The sequence below is a fragment of the Tamandua tetradactyla genome, chromosome 8, assembly GCF_023851605.1.
Source record: "Tamandua tetradactyla isolate mTamTet1 chromosome 8, mTamTet1.pri, whole genome shotgun sequence".
Lineage (NCBI taxonomy): Eukaryota > Metazoa > Chordata > Mammalia > Pilosa > Myrmecophagidae > Tamandua > Tamandua tetradactyla.
In genome coordinates, this window is record NC_135334.1 from 57746351 (window position 1) to 57761367 (window position 15017).

General features: G+C 44.3%; 1 protein-coding gene across 3 annotated transcripts in view; it reads left to right on the forward strand.

Moving 5' to 3' along the window:
* ME3 (malic enzyme 3) overlaps positions 1-14434 on the forward strand; it is a 195035-nt gene extending 180601 nt beyond the window's left edge. For all 3 annotated transcript variants that reach the window (XM_077113334.1, XM_077113333.1, XM_077113335.1), the window contains 7 exons: positions 3067-3164; positions 3568-3681; positions 7803-7908; positions 8502-8644; positions 9206-9379; positions 12743-12841; positions 14197-14434. In XM_077113334.1, coding sequence (XP_076969449.1) covers positions 3067-3164; positions 3568-3681; positions 7803-7908; positions 8502-8644; positions 9206-9379; positions 12743-12841; positions 14197-14358 — 896 coding nt within the window. In that variant the 3' untranslated portion in view covers positions 14359-14434. The remainder of the gene's footprint in view (positions 1-3066; positions 3165-3567; positions 3682-7802; positions 7909-8501; positions 8645-9205; positions 9380-12742; positions 12842-14196) is intronic.
* The last annotated feature ends 583 nt before the right edge of the window (positions 14435-15017 follow it).

Here is a 15017-nt window from a genome sequence, read left to right on the forward strand (position 1 = left end):
CATCTGTCTACCACAGACTACCCATGCCCAGGTAGGCTGTCAAAAATAGTACCTTGGGGACCCTCACAAGGATGTTAGGAGCCCCCACTGGTCCTCACCCTGGTGCTGGGACCCTGCTGACCAGTACAGCAGTCTCTCCAGGCAATAGGGGTGTGAAGACAGGAGAACCTGCACCTGTCTTCCAGGGAGAGTGTTTCTACTTAGGGCCCTACCTGCTGCTGTCCACACGGAGGGGCATGAATTTATTAACTCCACCTGTTTGCTGTGCCCCGTCTTGGCCCAGCACACAGCCTCTACGACGGACACAAATCCAGCACATGTTCTGGGAGAGCAGCCCCAACCCCAGAACTAGCACAAAACGAATCACCTGGAAAACTGGAAAGAGAATATTAAAAAATTCACTCAATATTGCCACTCTGCAACCAAGTCAGTATTTCGCAGTTCCTTCCAAATTCTTTCTGTGTATGTATCGCATTACAATTAAAATCATGATATGTATATATAGTGTGAGGTTCTCTTTCTTCCAGTTAACTCAGTGAAGCATAGTTTAGTGGTAAAAGCACCAGCCCTAGAGCCTGATTCCCTGGATTCAAATCTTGGCTCTGTTAAATGATCTTGGACAACTCACCAAACTGCTCTCTATCTTATTTTCCCCATCTGTAAAATGGGGATGACAATAATAAGGATTAAATGAATTAAGACATATAAAGCACTTTGAACAATATCAAATGTTACTAGCTTCAGAGCATTTCCATGTAGCTACATAATCTTCATAATGATCATTTCTAATGGCTACAAAGAATTCCACTGAGTGTACACAGCAGCTAATTTATTTAACCATTACCCCTTTGTTAGATATTTAGGTCACTGCCAGTCATTATGTATTACAAATAACCCTGTCATAAATATCCTAGTATATATATTTTGGATTTTTCCATACATAGATTCCCAGAAATAGAAATATGAGATTAAAGGGCAAAAATATTTTATGCCTTTGGTCTACATTGGGAAATAGTTTTCCAAAAGGGGTTATAATACTTTAAAATGTCACCAACAGTGTAGGCTGGAACTTTTGACCTTTCACTACTGCCTAGCTAGCTCTAGATAATATCACTTTTTTTTAAATGTGTGCAAATTTAATAAGCTGTAAGTAGTATCTAATTTCCCTTTCTTTGACCATCATGGAGGCTTAACATTGCCAGCTCTGATTACTTGATTGTGAACTCTGTGTCAATCAGGGTCCAGCCAGTGTCTGCATCACTTATTTTAACAGGGAAAACTTAATATAAAGAATTGTTAATTATGTATTAGAGAACTGATAAGGCAAAAAGAAACACTAAGGCATCGCGGAGTTATCTGCCACTACCCCTGCAGCTGGGAGAACAAAGGGAAGAGGATTAAATTATCAAAACCTAGAAATCTGGAGGAGGGGCCCTGGAAGGCTAAAACTCATACTTCTGAGGACCAGGCACTGCTGTGGTATTGGTGTCTCCATGCGTGGAGATGGGGCCTATGGGCCGGAACCCAGACCTCTGAGGACGGGATGCTGGCAGGTGCTCACATCACTGAGGAGTGTGCTATGTGGCTAACTCTGCAAGTATGGAAAAACTTCAAACAATTCAACTGCTTCTTCTGGAACAACTGCTGTTGTGGAAATGAAGAACCAAGGCTTTGGTTTGCCAGATTTAGCTAAAACAAAATACAGGACACCCAGTTAAATTTGAATTTCAGATGAGTAATAAAACTTTTTAGCACAAGTATGTCCCATACAATATTTGGGACATATTTATACTAAAGAAATTATTTGCTGTTTACCTGCAATTTAACTGTCCTATATTTTATCTGGCCATCCTATAAGACTGTGGTGATGTGACAAGATTAGAGAAAAAGTTTCTTCACTTCCTGCTCCAGCCTTTTAGTCTCCCCTTAAGGCCCCATATTGACAAAGCCTAATATAGATTTAGCTGGCAAAGTGGACAAGTGGTTCACAGACTCCACTATATCACAAAGCCTGCATCCTTGCCATCACAGCTGATTTGTATACCTTTTATGCCCATTGAGTAAACACTGCTGGTGGCTGGGAAAGAATGCTAACTGACATACACAGAACATGTCATTTCATCCACCTGTTATTGAAAGTCTCTTTTCAATATACCCTTTGGTGAGCTTTCATATGGGGCACACACATCTCTCCACTCTGTGCCTATTTCAAGAGGACCATCCAAGATCTTACTATTTTGTTCTTTCCAAGTCCATCCAATTAAACCATTAGCAACTGCCCATGAGTCAGTATACATCTAGCCATCTGTTGGTTCAGAATGAAAAACCAAATGCACCACTTGAAGTACATCCCCTGGGAAAATTCTTTCACCACTTCCTTAGAGATACTACCTTTTACTGGGGCTGTAGGGCTGCAGCCATCCACTGCTGGTGCCAGCATATCATTGAGAACAATTTATAAGCCAAGCCCAAGTTTTTTTCTCTTTGTCTAGATAGTAGTCATGAAGAATTCTCAACGAGGCTGTAGATGTGGATTGAGGGGGAGAGAGTCATGCAGTAGGAGTAGGTGTTGAAGAAGTTTGAGCCACCTGTGGCATGCAGCTTACTTGTACCTTCTGGATATGCTCAATCCATTTGATAATAGAGCACTACTGGACACTCCCAACTTTACGGCTGGATGGATAAGATGGGCAGCTCAGGTCACTTGATGTCTCATGGTTAGGTTGTGGTCTCATTTTTACCATATTTTTTTGTTCATTTATCCCTTAAATCATTCTATGAAGCCCACACTTCCTGCTGGATCCTATTATATTTATCCTCATCATTGCATTTATGAAAGTTGATGGTCCCATCTGGCAAGAAATTAATCCTCTCTCCCAGGGCCCAGGATCTGTTTCTCAAAAGGCGATTTATCTGCAAGAGGGCATGGATTGCTCCAAAACCTACAGCCTACAGGATTGACTTCTACAACTGCTACAGAAAGTTTCTTGTCTCCCCATAGGTCCTAGATCTTCTCTGAGGTATGGAGTCAGGGGCCAGAAATTGATGCCACCCACTCTGTTTCAGGCACAGCTTCTGTTGCCGTGGCAGGGATCCTAGCTGCTCTGCGAATCACCAAGAACAAGCTCTCCAACCATGTGTTTGTTTTCCAAGGTGCAGGTGAGGTAGGTGCCATTGGGAGGAGGGGAGTTTCTCTACTTTTCCTGTAGGAGAAGAAGAATGAGTGGAAAGTCACTAATGCAAGGTGTTACTAATAGGGTGATACAGGGGAACACTGTTATTTGCATGAGTGTTCTGCAAACCTGCAACTCTGGTGAAAAAGATTAGGTGACAAGGGCATCAAGATGGGCAGTGTTCTAAGGTTTGTAGAAGCAACAGCAGCCTAGGTGTATAATGATAATTACAGCTTCCTGGGCCCCAACATTTGGGTATCTCAAGGCAAAGAGACTAACTGCATCTCCTGGGTGTGGAGGGTGGTGAGGAAGAAAGGAGGTGCATCTTGGTGAGGCATCTAATACTGAGCAGCTGCTTCCTGTATCTGAACATCCATTTTATGGTATCTCCCAGGCAGCCATGGGCATCGCCCACCTCCTTGTCATGGCTCTAGAGAAAGAAGGCATCCACAAGGCAGAGGCTATGAGAAAGATCTGGATGGTGGACTCCAAGGGGCTCATTGTCAAGGTACTGTCAGTCTGGGGAACTGGAGGCTTCCCGGCACTTACAGCTCTCAGGAATTGGACTGGAAGAGAGCTCCAAGAGAGAAACTGCTCAGACAGAATAGGGAGCAAAAGAATGACATTAACCTAAACTCCAGAGCAAAAGGCTCTTCACAAAGTAGCCTTAATTGTTCTTGTCCTAAAGCTTAGATTATGTGTGCAAGTGTGTATGTCTGCCACCTACAGTCTTATCTCCTGCCACTTCCTGCCTTGCAGTATTCTTCAGCAATGTTGAATCATAATTCTCCAAAAGTAACATGCTCTCTCACTTGCATGTCTTGCAGATTTTGTTCCTCTACCTGAAATGCCATTCTCCCTTTTGTCACACGCCCACTCTCAAACCTCGGCCCCTTCCCTGTTAACTCCTACTCATCTTCTGATTTAGCTTCAGTATTAACCTGCTCTCAGAAGCTTTCTTTGAGCAGTTAGATCTCAGTTAATTTCCTACATCTGTGCTCAGAGCCCTCCTTCCTCCAGACATTTCAACTAGCACGATGCTGGCAGTTATCCCTTTACTTGCCTGTCTCCCACTAGGTTGTGTATTCTTGATGTCAATGCCTGGCACACAGTAAGCACGTAATAAATGTTTGAGGTCTGACTGAAGGAATGAATGAGAGAGAAGCAGTCCATCTTCTGAGTGGGCAACTGGAATGTGGTGAGAAGCACCCCTCCTTAGGACTTCATTCTGAGTTCCATGTTTTAATTCCTAGAATTTCGCTAACACATATGGTCAGTGGAAGATGAAAAAGACGACAGAGGTGGGAACTAGAGAATTTCGTGAGGCCATTGACGAAGAATAGCAGAGACCTCTCAGCAGAAACTGACCTTTCTGTTGCTCCGCACAGAGTCAGACCACTGCTGGAAGGTGCTGACTCCTGCTGGAGATTCCTCCTCCCACCCCAGGTTTCCATGAGGCCAAGTGTTTTAGTTTGCCAAAGTTGCCAGAATGCAACACACCAGAAATGGATCAGCTTTTTTTTTTTGCATGGGCAGGCGCCAGGATTTTAACCCAGGTCTCCAGCATGGTAGACAAGAACTCTACCTGCTGAGCCACCATGGCCTGCCCTGGATCAGCTTTTAATAAAGGGATTTATTTAGTTACAAATTTATAGTTCTTCAGAGGAAAGGCAGCTAGCTTTCATCTGAGTTTGTCTGTCACATGGGAAGGCACGTGACAATGACTTCTGGCCTTCTCTCCTGGCTTCTGAGTTCCAACAGCTTTCCCTGGGGTGATTCCTTTCTGTAACTCCAAATGTTTGGGTCTGATCTCCAAGTGCTGAGATGAGGTATGCTGAGCTGCTGAGCTCTTGTTTAACCTCTCTCTCTTTTAAACCTCCAGCTAATTAAATTAAATGTCACTCACTGTGGAAGGCACGCCCCTTAGCCAACTACAGATGTAGTCAGCCATAGATGAAGTTCACATACTGATGATTTAAGTCCACAGCAACAGAGCTGGATACCATCACCTGTCCAAGTTGACACTTGAACCTAGCTATAACATGTCCACCTCTTTTAACTTGGCAACTATATACATCACCTTAAACTATACTTAATCTTTAAATAGAAAACAATAACAAACATTTTTTTGCCTAACAATGATTCATCTGTCCTGCATAAAATGCACTAAATCTTTCCATATATAAAATACATTCATTTCATCATAATATCACAAAAGCCTTAAATCATTTCAGTAACAGTAAAAATACAATACCAACTCAAAAATGGTACAAAATTTCATCAGAGTCATTTATAGGCATGGTCTGTCCTAAAGCAAAATTCTCCTCTGGCTGTGGACTTATAGCAAGTTATCTGCTTCCAATATACAAAGAAGGAACAGTCATAGGATAAACAATCTCATTGCCATAGGGAGAAATTGGAGGGAAACAGGGGTCACCAGTTCTAAACAATTCTGAAAATCTGTGGCAAATTCTGTTAGATTTTAAAATCTGAGTGTCATCCTCAGGGCTCTAGAAAATGACAGTCCCAACCTTTCCAAGGGCGCATGAAGTACCCTGGCTTTCTCCAAATACAACCTTGGGGAGACCACCTTTTTCTCAGCTATACCCTCTCCAAACATCAGAGGCTAACCTGGTATCTCTGCCATCTCTGGGCACATGCTCAACCCTTCACTCAGAACAATATGGTGGCAGGCAGGCTATCCCTAATCCCCAAGGAATGTACTCCACCCTCTACAAGGCCTGGGGCACAACTCTTCCAGAACATTGAGGTGGAAGGCCCACTCTCCTGCCTTCAGGGCAAATCCACCCTCTTCAAGTATTTGGTTAGGTCCACTCTCCTGGCCCGAGGTTTCTTGGCTTCAGACTTTAGCTTTGATGGTTCTGCCTCCAAAGTTATTTTTCCTTCAATTTGTTGCTTTTCTGTCCCTTTTAGTCCAGACTGGCGGTGGTTCCATTTATACAGATCTCACAACACTCTTATTGGTTTTCTACACAGTATGCTGTGATCATGCCCATCAGACAAAAGGACTTTCCACAAATCCTGCACGGATAATTCCATCTTCAATCCTGACTTTTTCTGAAATGTCTGACTGGGTCTATGTTTGGCTAAACCCTCACATGGAGCACTATTCTCTAGGGTCTCCCTTTCTAGAAGCCCAGAATTTTTCAGACTATCAGTTTCTGGTTTCTTTGTACCCAAGAGTTCAGTCCTCAGCTTATCTCTTTCCTGTCATATTTTACTATAAACTACAAGGAGAAGCCAGGCTGCCTGGTCCACATTTAGTTTAGAAACTTCCTCAGCTAAGTATCCTGGGTCATTGCCTTTAAATTCTAACTTACATCCAATGGCAGTATTCAGTTTGGCCAAATTATTTGCCATTTTAAAAAAGGGTTGCCTTCTTTCCATCTTGCAATGACACATTCCTCATTTCTGTCTAAAAGTCTCATCAGAGGTATCTCTAAAGTCCACATTTCTACCAACAGTCTCTTCAAAGCACTCTAGGCCTTCTCTATCAAGGTCTCATAATCTTTCCAAAATCTTCCCCTTATCCATTTAAAAAAATATTCCAACACATTTGGTGTATTCAAACTGTAGCCGCACCCCACTTCTTCAGTACCAAAATCTGTTTTAGTTTGCTAAAGCTGCCAGAATGCAACACACCAGAGATGGATCAGCTTTTAATAAAGGGATTTATTTAGTTCTAAATTTATAATTCCTCAGAGGAAAGGCAGCTACCTTTCATCTGAGTTTATCTATCACATGGGAAGACTCATGGTGATGACTGCTAGCCTTCTCTCCTGGCTTCTGGGTTACAATGGCTTTCCCTGGGGCAATTCCTTTCTGTATCTCCAAAAGTCTGGGCTGAGCTGTGAGTGCTGAGATGTGGTATGCTGAGCTGCTGAGCTCTCTCTTGACTTTTCTCTTTTAAGCCTACAGCTAATTAAATTAAACATCACTCATTGAGGAAGGTACTCCCCTTAGCTGATTGCAGATATAATCAGCCATAGATGAATTTCACATGCTTGTGATTTAATTCCACAACAAGAGAACTGGGCACCATCACCTGGCCAAGTAGACACCTGAACCTATCACACCAAGTGACTTAAGGGGGTCATCAGAAACATTTGTACCCATTTACCAGTGCTTGTGCCAGCCTATCACTGACTAACTTCCATTTGAAGAAATGAAAGCAATCTGGAGCTTGTTGGGCACCTCCAATCATTCCAAGCCTATTCTAGAGCTCAGCTGGTTAGTATTGATAGAAAAGTTAATAGCTCTTGAGTTATTAACTGAGTTATGTGGCTCAGGTCTCCATCCCTGAGCTGGGCCTGGGTGCTAGATGCTTTGGGGCCAAGGGTCTTGGTCAGATTCAGGCATTTCCTAAGAGACTGTCCTGGGCCAGGAAGCCATGATCCCAGCAACTCAAAGAAATGTCTTATTAAAACACGCACACACATACACACAGGGTAAGAACCCTTAGGTTCCAACAGGAAATCCGATCAAAACTCACACCAAGGCTTCTGATAGCTCAGACCAAAGTATGGGGCTCAGCAGGGAATCCTGTAAGAGTCTCCAAATGCATCTGTGCCCCCTGCCCAGCTCTTCATGTTCCTTCTCTCCCTGCAGGGGAGGAGCCACCTGAACCATGAGAAAGAGGTGTTTGCCCAGGACCATCATGAAGTGAAGTCCCTGGAGGAGGTGGTAAAGCTGGTGAAGCCCACAGCCATCATAGGTAGGAGGATGGAGGGGTACACTGCCCATTCCAGCTAACTTTCTTGATTTGCAGATGGAGAGACTAAGGCTCAGCAAGAGGGTATAAGTAATCCACAGAAATACAGCTCTTTCCCCATCCCATATCCAGTTCAATGCCACAAACTTTTATTGAGCGACCATTGTATAAAAACCATAGAAGGCACCAGAGTTTGGGCTTAATGATGCAGAATGATACAGTGCAGAGGGAAAAGCACAGGACAAAATGAACAGTAACCAGGATGAAATGAGCACTCCTCCCCAGGCATCTCTCTCTGCACTGAGGTAGTGACCCACTCTAAATGGCATTGTCCGTGAATTGCCTTCACAAATGCATCTCAACTGAGCAGGAATATGAACTGGACCAGTGGTCCCTTAGGAATAATCAGGAAGTCTCGGGCAGAAAGATCCTTCTCTCTTTTCCTCTCTCAGTTTCTAAGTCAGACACCATCCCCAAGATTCCTGGCCAGACTTTTGTATTGCACATAGTTTTCCCCACCACCGCTACCACCACCAGGAGAGGAATGAGTTGTTTATAAAGAGTAGGCATCCCCACTACCCACCTTTTCCCTGTAGGTGTTGCTGCCATCGCAGGAGCCTTCACGGAGCAGATTCTGAGGGACATGGCCTCCTTCCACGAGCGCCCTATCATCTTTGCCCTGAGCAACCCCACCAGCAAGGCCGAGTGCACGGCTGAGAAGTGCTACCAGGTCACCGAGGTCAGCGGGGAGTCCTTCCTTCCCCAGGCTGAGAGGACATAGTAGCAATAACTATAAGTAACACTATGAGGGTGTTAAAAAATCCCCAAATTGCTGATAAGCAAACTGAGGTTCAGAAAGATGAAGTAATTTGCCTGAGGTCACAGAGCTGGCACTCAAGCCCAAGTCTGACCCCAAAGCCCCAGCTCTTACCAATTATACTATACTACTCAAGGTTTCTCCTAAGTAACATAGAACTATGGCCACAACCCAAGGCACTTGGACACTCTAGGCCACTTTTATATCTGTCACATGTAGGGTTGGTTCTCCCAGGAGGTGACACATTGAAAAGGTACAGTGAACCCCATCACCTTTCAGTGATTTCTTGGCTGCAAGGTAATTCAACCTGGAATTCAGGTCAAATGAACAAGTGAGTTCTTGAGCACATGCCATGTTCTCAGCACAATGCTAAGTATCTGGGAAAGGATTAAGAAGAGTCTAACATGGGAGATAAGATTAGACCACCATTACTGCCTGAAACAGAACTCTAAGTTCCACATCTGATCTTCTTCCTGCCTCCAGGGCCGAGGGATCTTTGCAAGTGGAAGTCCTTTTAAGAGCGTGACTTTGGAGGATGGCAGGACCTTCATTCCTGGGCAGGGAAACAATGCCTATGTGTTCCCAGGAGTGGCCCTGGGAGTCATTGCCGGCGGGATCCGGCACATCCCAGATGAGATCTTTCTCCTGACAGCAGAGGTATCACTGTCCCTTTTCCCTCACAGGGCTGGGGTCTACACTGCATCCTGCACCAGGTCCCCAAATTCTGCTATTCTCTTCTCATCTACCCACCTGTCTCCAACCCTGGCAGTGGATCCCCAAAGTACTTGAAGCTGAAGCTTCTCTAAAACTCACCTTGAGGGCCGAACATCTCTCAAATCACAGACATGTTATGGGGTGGAGAGTGGGCTCAAGGAGGGAGGGTGCTGGCAGGAAGCACTGGCAATGAGGGAGCATACTCCATACCACTCCCTACCTCCCCAGCAGTGCCTATGTAGATGCCTAAACAGACAAGATGTCACCAAAACTACCTGAAACTGGGCTTGCAGACTGGCAGATGAAGGATTCCTCCAGTTACAGACCTTGGCCACATCACCAGTATAACTGGTGGCAGAATAAGCATCACTAGGACAACTTTCTGTAAGGGAGGTTATGGGTAGCATACCAGATTTTGTCTACTCTGAGCATCTGAATCCTGAGTACAGTTTTGGGAATGGGAGGGTATACCTGCTCCAGGTACCTTACTAGAAAATCTCCCAGAAGGGTTCTTTACTGGATGCTATGAAGACAGTGAAATGATTTGGTGAGAATGACAGCCCATGTTCATAATGATGGTTATTAATAATAACAGTTCCAGTGGCTAATATTTATCAAGTGGTAACTAATTATCCTTACTCTGAGGAAAATGACATGTAGAAATGTCTCTTTTGGTAGGATCAGCTAGTCAAAGCGATATACAAATATTAACTGGATTTATATCCGAGCTCCAGAGTCTCAACTGATTTCTGACATCCTTCTGAATTTGTTTCTCACCATGGCACCAGTGAGAGCCAGAAACTCTCAAGGCATGGGATGGTTTCCATGCAGCCCTGATGGGATCCACTTCTGAGTCACACTTGAAATTGCCCCATGCACCAGGCCCCTTCTTGTGTCTTGCTCTTTGTTGAGCACTGGCTCTGCTTGGCCATGCAAATAATATCTTCTGAAGACTTTTCAGCTGTCCTCATCCCCTGAGCACACCAGCTATGGCTTTGTGCGTGGCTCTCTGTCCCTTTTGTCTGAGGTTCTCTGTTATTTCTTCTCCTTGCTGTTATTGGTGCTCTTGGAGTCCATGTCCCATTGGGTGGGAAGAGTCACTTCCCAATTAGAGTCAGTCTGAAAACAAATTCCCCTTTTGCACACAAGCACAGTTGCTATGGTCCTTCCTTTGCAACCCCAAGAAACATCCCACATCCAGACTTCCACTACTGTGGGAAAGTTCTGATCCATCATTTCACGAACAGTATCCTGACAATTACACAGAAACTTCTCCTCAATCTCCCTGTTAAACACCTACCATGAACAAGACAAGGTTCCTGGCCTCTAGGAACCAACAGTCTGGGCTTCAAATTCCTGGCAAGTTATATTTCTGAAAAGGGTGCTTTTAGTTAGGACAACTTAAGTTGAATCTGGTTTTCCTATGGAAAAAGAAAATGACTTAAGTTTTAGGAGATTTAGGTGCATTATTTAACAACTCTGTAAAATAGATATAGTATCCCTATTTTTATAGACGAGTTAAGTGAGGCACAAAGAGTTTACAGAATTTGCCTAAGGTCACATGGCTTCTGAGCTACAAACCAGGATGGACTTCGGACTTTTTTTTTCTTTTTTTTTTGCATGGGCAGGCACCAGGAATTGAACCAGGTCTCTGGCATGGCAGGTGAGAAATCTGCCTGCTGAGCCACCGTGGCCTGCCCCAAGGATGGACTTTTAACTCCAAGCCTGCTGCACCTCATTGCCAGTGTCTAGCTTTTCAGAAGTGACCACACATACCATGAGGCATCTCTTAATTCTCCAACATAATCTTTCTAGACACAGATCTAGGCATGGAAATCCTATTTCCCTCTAATCTATTCATCTTCTACACTTCTCTAAAAAGAATCCTGAAGCAGATCACTTCAAGTCTCTTTTCTTATTTCAGATCTTTTTTTTTCTGGCTCCTCAGATAAAACTGACCTCCTTCACATGGTTTCCTTAGGAAGCCCTTCCTCACCTGGCCCTGCTTTCCTCTCCAGCCTCACCCATAGCCTCTCTGCGCTATTACCTTATTTCAGTTACTCTTTTTATCCTATTCCCATTACTCTCTTCAATCTCCTGTAGGTAATCTCTTGCACTCTCTTGCCTCCTAGCATTTGCACGTGCTATTTCTTCTACCATTTTCAAGTAATTCACACTTTATCCTTCAGATGTCAGCTTATGTCACTTCTTCTGAGAACCCTCTCCTGTACACAGAAGAATGAACCCTGGCTTCCTCTATGCCTATCTGTCCCCCCTCATTGCACTCACCTCACTATAGCATAATTATTATTTGTCCATATACACCAGTCTCTAAGGGGGAAAAGACTGGCTTCTTCACCATAGATCCTCAGCACCCAGCTCAGGGCCAAGCATGTCATAGAATTCAGTGCATGTTTGACTGAATGAATGGAGAGATGGGACTGTGAGGATGAGGCAGAGGAAGGAAAGGCCCACTTCCCTAATGTCTGCCAGATTCTGAGGTGAGGGTTTTCCTGCCCTTTGTCCACTTAGGGGTACACAATTCTCAAAAACACCAAGGGCTTTTCTCCAAATTTAAATGTCACAATAGCAGAGTGGGGTGGGGGGTGGACTCAGAGTCACCACATTAAAGAGGCTGACCTGAAAGGCTAGCTGAGCACCAGCCCCTGAAGCTGTGCTCAGAGGCAGTTTCTGAACCAGGGAAGGAAGCTGTGGGAGGTCTGCTCCTAGGATGATGTGTGTAGGGTATTTATTCAGATAACCCAAGAGGACCATTGGAGGTGTCATTGGCTGGGGAAGAGGCTTTTCCTCTGATTGGGCCCAGGGCTGGTAGGGAGGGCTCAAGGAGCCCTGAATGCGGGAAGATAAGATGCCCTAGATGGGCACCCAAGGATGGCATCAGGATGGTACAAGCATATGGGAGGAAGCTGAGACCAGGAAGTGATGGACCCAGGAATCCCTATGCAACAGGCTGGACAAGCCAAGGGGAGATCCTGGAATCTTTGCTTAGGAGGACACAAGATTATTCATCTTGGATCTTAGCATTTTCCTTTAAAATTCAGAGACCCTGTTTGCTTTTTTAAGCTTCAGCCATCCTCATGGTACAAAACATAAGTGCCCTGGCTTAAGCCCAAGCATTAAGCTCCTATAGGTCCATATGGTAGCAGAGATAGTAGTGGGAACTACAGATCACCTATGAGGGGTGTGAGGGCAGGTAGTAGGGTGAGTCTCTGGGGCAATAGGTTGATCTCATGGTGGGAAGACAGAAACTCAGCTCGTTCTTCTTGGTTCTGTTCCTCTACCCAGCAAATTGCCCAGGAGGTCTCTGAGCAGCATCTGTCCCAGGGGAGATTGTACCCACCACTCAGCACCATCCGGGATGTGTCTCTGAGAATTGCCGTCAAAGTAAGGGACATCTTACTCCTACAGGATGAGTAGTGAGGCTCAACTATTTTTTTTCTCTGTGACTTTAGAGGGCTAAGGGGATGGTAGCTATAGAGACATCCTACGCTCTGTGGGATGCCTTGCATGTGACATAAAGGCTGGGTGAGAAACTGCCTGCAACTCATACCCCACCCCCAATACCCACCCAGCCCAGTTCCAGGAAATGTCCTGGATTTCTCTTCAAATGCCAGACAGAAAGGTCATCAAAGTCTATGGACTAGAGTGTGGGTTGAATTAAAACAAAATGAATAAGTGCCCATTTATAAAAAAAAAGGTCAGCCTGCATAGCATCATGGAAAGAGCTCAGGCTTTGGGGTCCCTTCAGACCAATCACATCACTTCCCTGAGCCTCAGTTTCCTCCATTCCCAAAGGGATCACTAATTCCTCTCTCTCAAAATTCTGGAGAAGATTTAAAAAGAACAGTGAGAAAACTCCATACCCCAATTACCTAGTGCCTCTCTGGCCAGAGTAGATTTTCATTCCTCTCTTTCACTCAGAATGGCTAGGTCATAGGGTGATCAGGTTCATGGAATATTCAAGATTTTAAAATGTCACCTTAGAGACCATGCAGAGATGATGTTTTTTCAAAGAATCAGAACATGTACAATAAAAACTGGTCTAGCCTTAATAATTGTTGCAGCTGGAGGAGGGGTACATGGGAGTTTATATATATACATATATATATATATATCTTATATTTATTAAAATTTGTTTTAATGATTTAAGAAAACTCATTGCCCAATTACATGTACCTCTCATGAGTTGTCTGGGGCAGAATCTATAATCAGCCCTCAAGACCAACAGTCCAGCTCCTATTCCAGCCCCACCCTCTCTAGTTGCTTCCTTTTTGGGATATTTAACTTCAGGCTGATGGTACTGAAGCCAAATCTAATACCCAAGTAAGAGTTTCCAGGCTACTTATCCAATTCAGTTTCATATACAAGGAAATCATATAAAATATCTATATATTTATCTCACTGGTCACTTTTGTCCGTTTATCTAATTTTATCCTCATACCACTTCAGAAAAAGGTCTCATTGCTCCTATTTTACAGATAAGGAAACTGAGGCTCAGCAAGGATGTGGAACCCCTGAAGACTCAGTCAGTTGGAGGCAGCGGCAGATTTAGGCTGTGGCCTCTTGATTCTAGCCCAGTATTTGTACAACTCTGTCAAAGCTTCCTGTCCAGCAGAAAGCTCAAAGTCCTTCCTATTCTGTGATTTCATGGGTCACAACTTGTGAGAGGAACCAAGCAAGTGCCTCTAGACAGGTTCCTCTTTAGATCCAGTTCCTCAGCCAGACATGTTTTTCCCTAGGTCCTCGACTACGCGTACAAACACAACCTGGCCTCCTACTATCCAGAGCCCAAGGACAAGGAGGCTTTTGTAAGATCCCTGATCTACACTCCAGACTATGACTCATTTACTCTGGACAGCTACACTTGGCCCAAGGAAGCCATGAATGTTCAGACGCTTTGATGCAGCCTTAGTGACTGATGTGTGGCCGGATGAAGCCCAGAGTAATACTGACAATATAAATGGATTTCAAAATGGCTATCCTCGTTGCTGTGTTTTTTCCTTTGAACTTTTCAGTGTATGGGAAGATGCCCAAGCATATGGTTAATTAAGCTCTTTTCTCTGAAAGCCCCCAAGACTTCACTTGTCGATAAACCTCCTTTGGGTTCCTTCCCAAGCATTTCTTCATCCATTAGTTGCCAACTATGGGCTAGGCCTTGTGGGAAATAAGAATCCTGCCTTTACAGAGCTCAGAGTCTAGTGGAATAGATGAGATATGGACACAGTTCATTTCATTATAAGGGTGAGAGTCCATGAAAGGAGTGCAGATATAGGTGCTTGGAGGAGAGGCTCTGAGTAGGGAGAGGATACTTCCTATGAAGGATTGAGAAGGCTGCAAAGAAAGCACTGTTTGCACTGAGTCCCAAGAGTGAAGGATGGATAGAAGTCATGGGGATTGTGAGGGCAGTCATTGGCCAGAAAGCACAGACCACCTATCAGAGAGTTCAGTCACTGCTGCAGGAATACATACCCTTCAAGTCTCAGCAGGGTGTGAGGGTTGAATAGCTGGAGGCAGCTCACTAACTAGTCATAAATGATTACTGCTGTATGGGTTGTGAGTA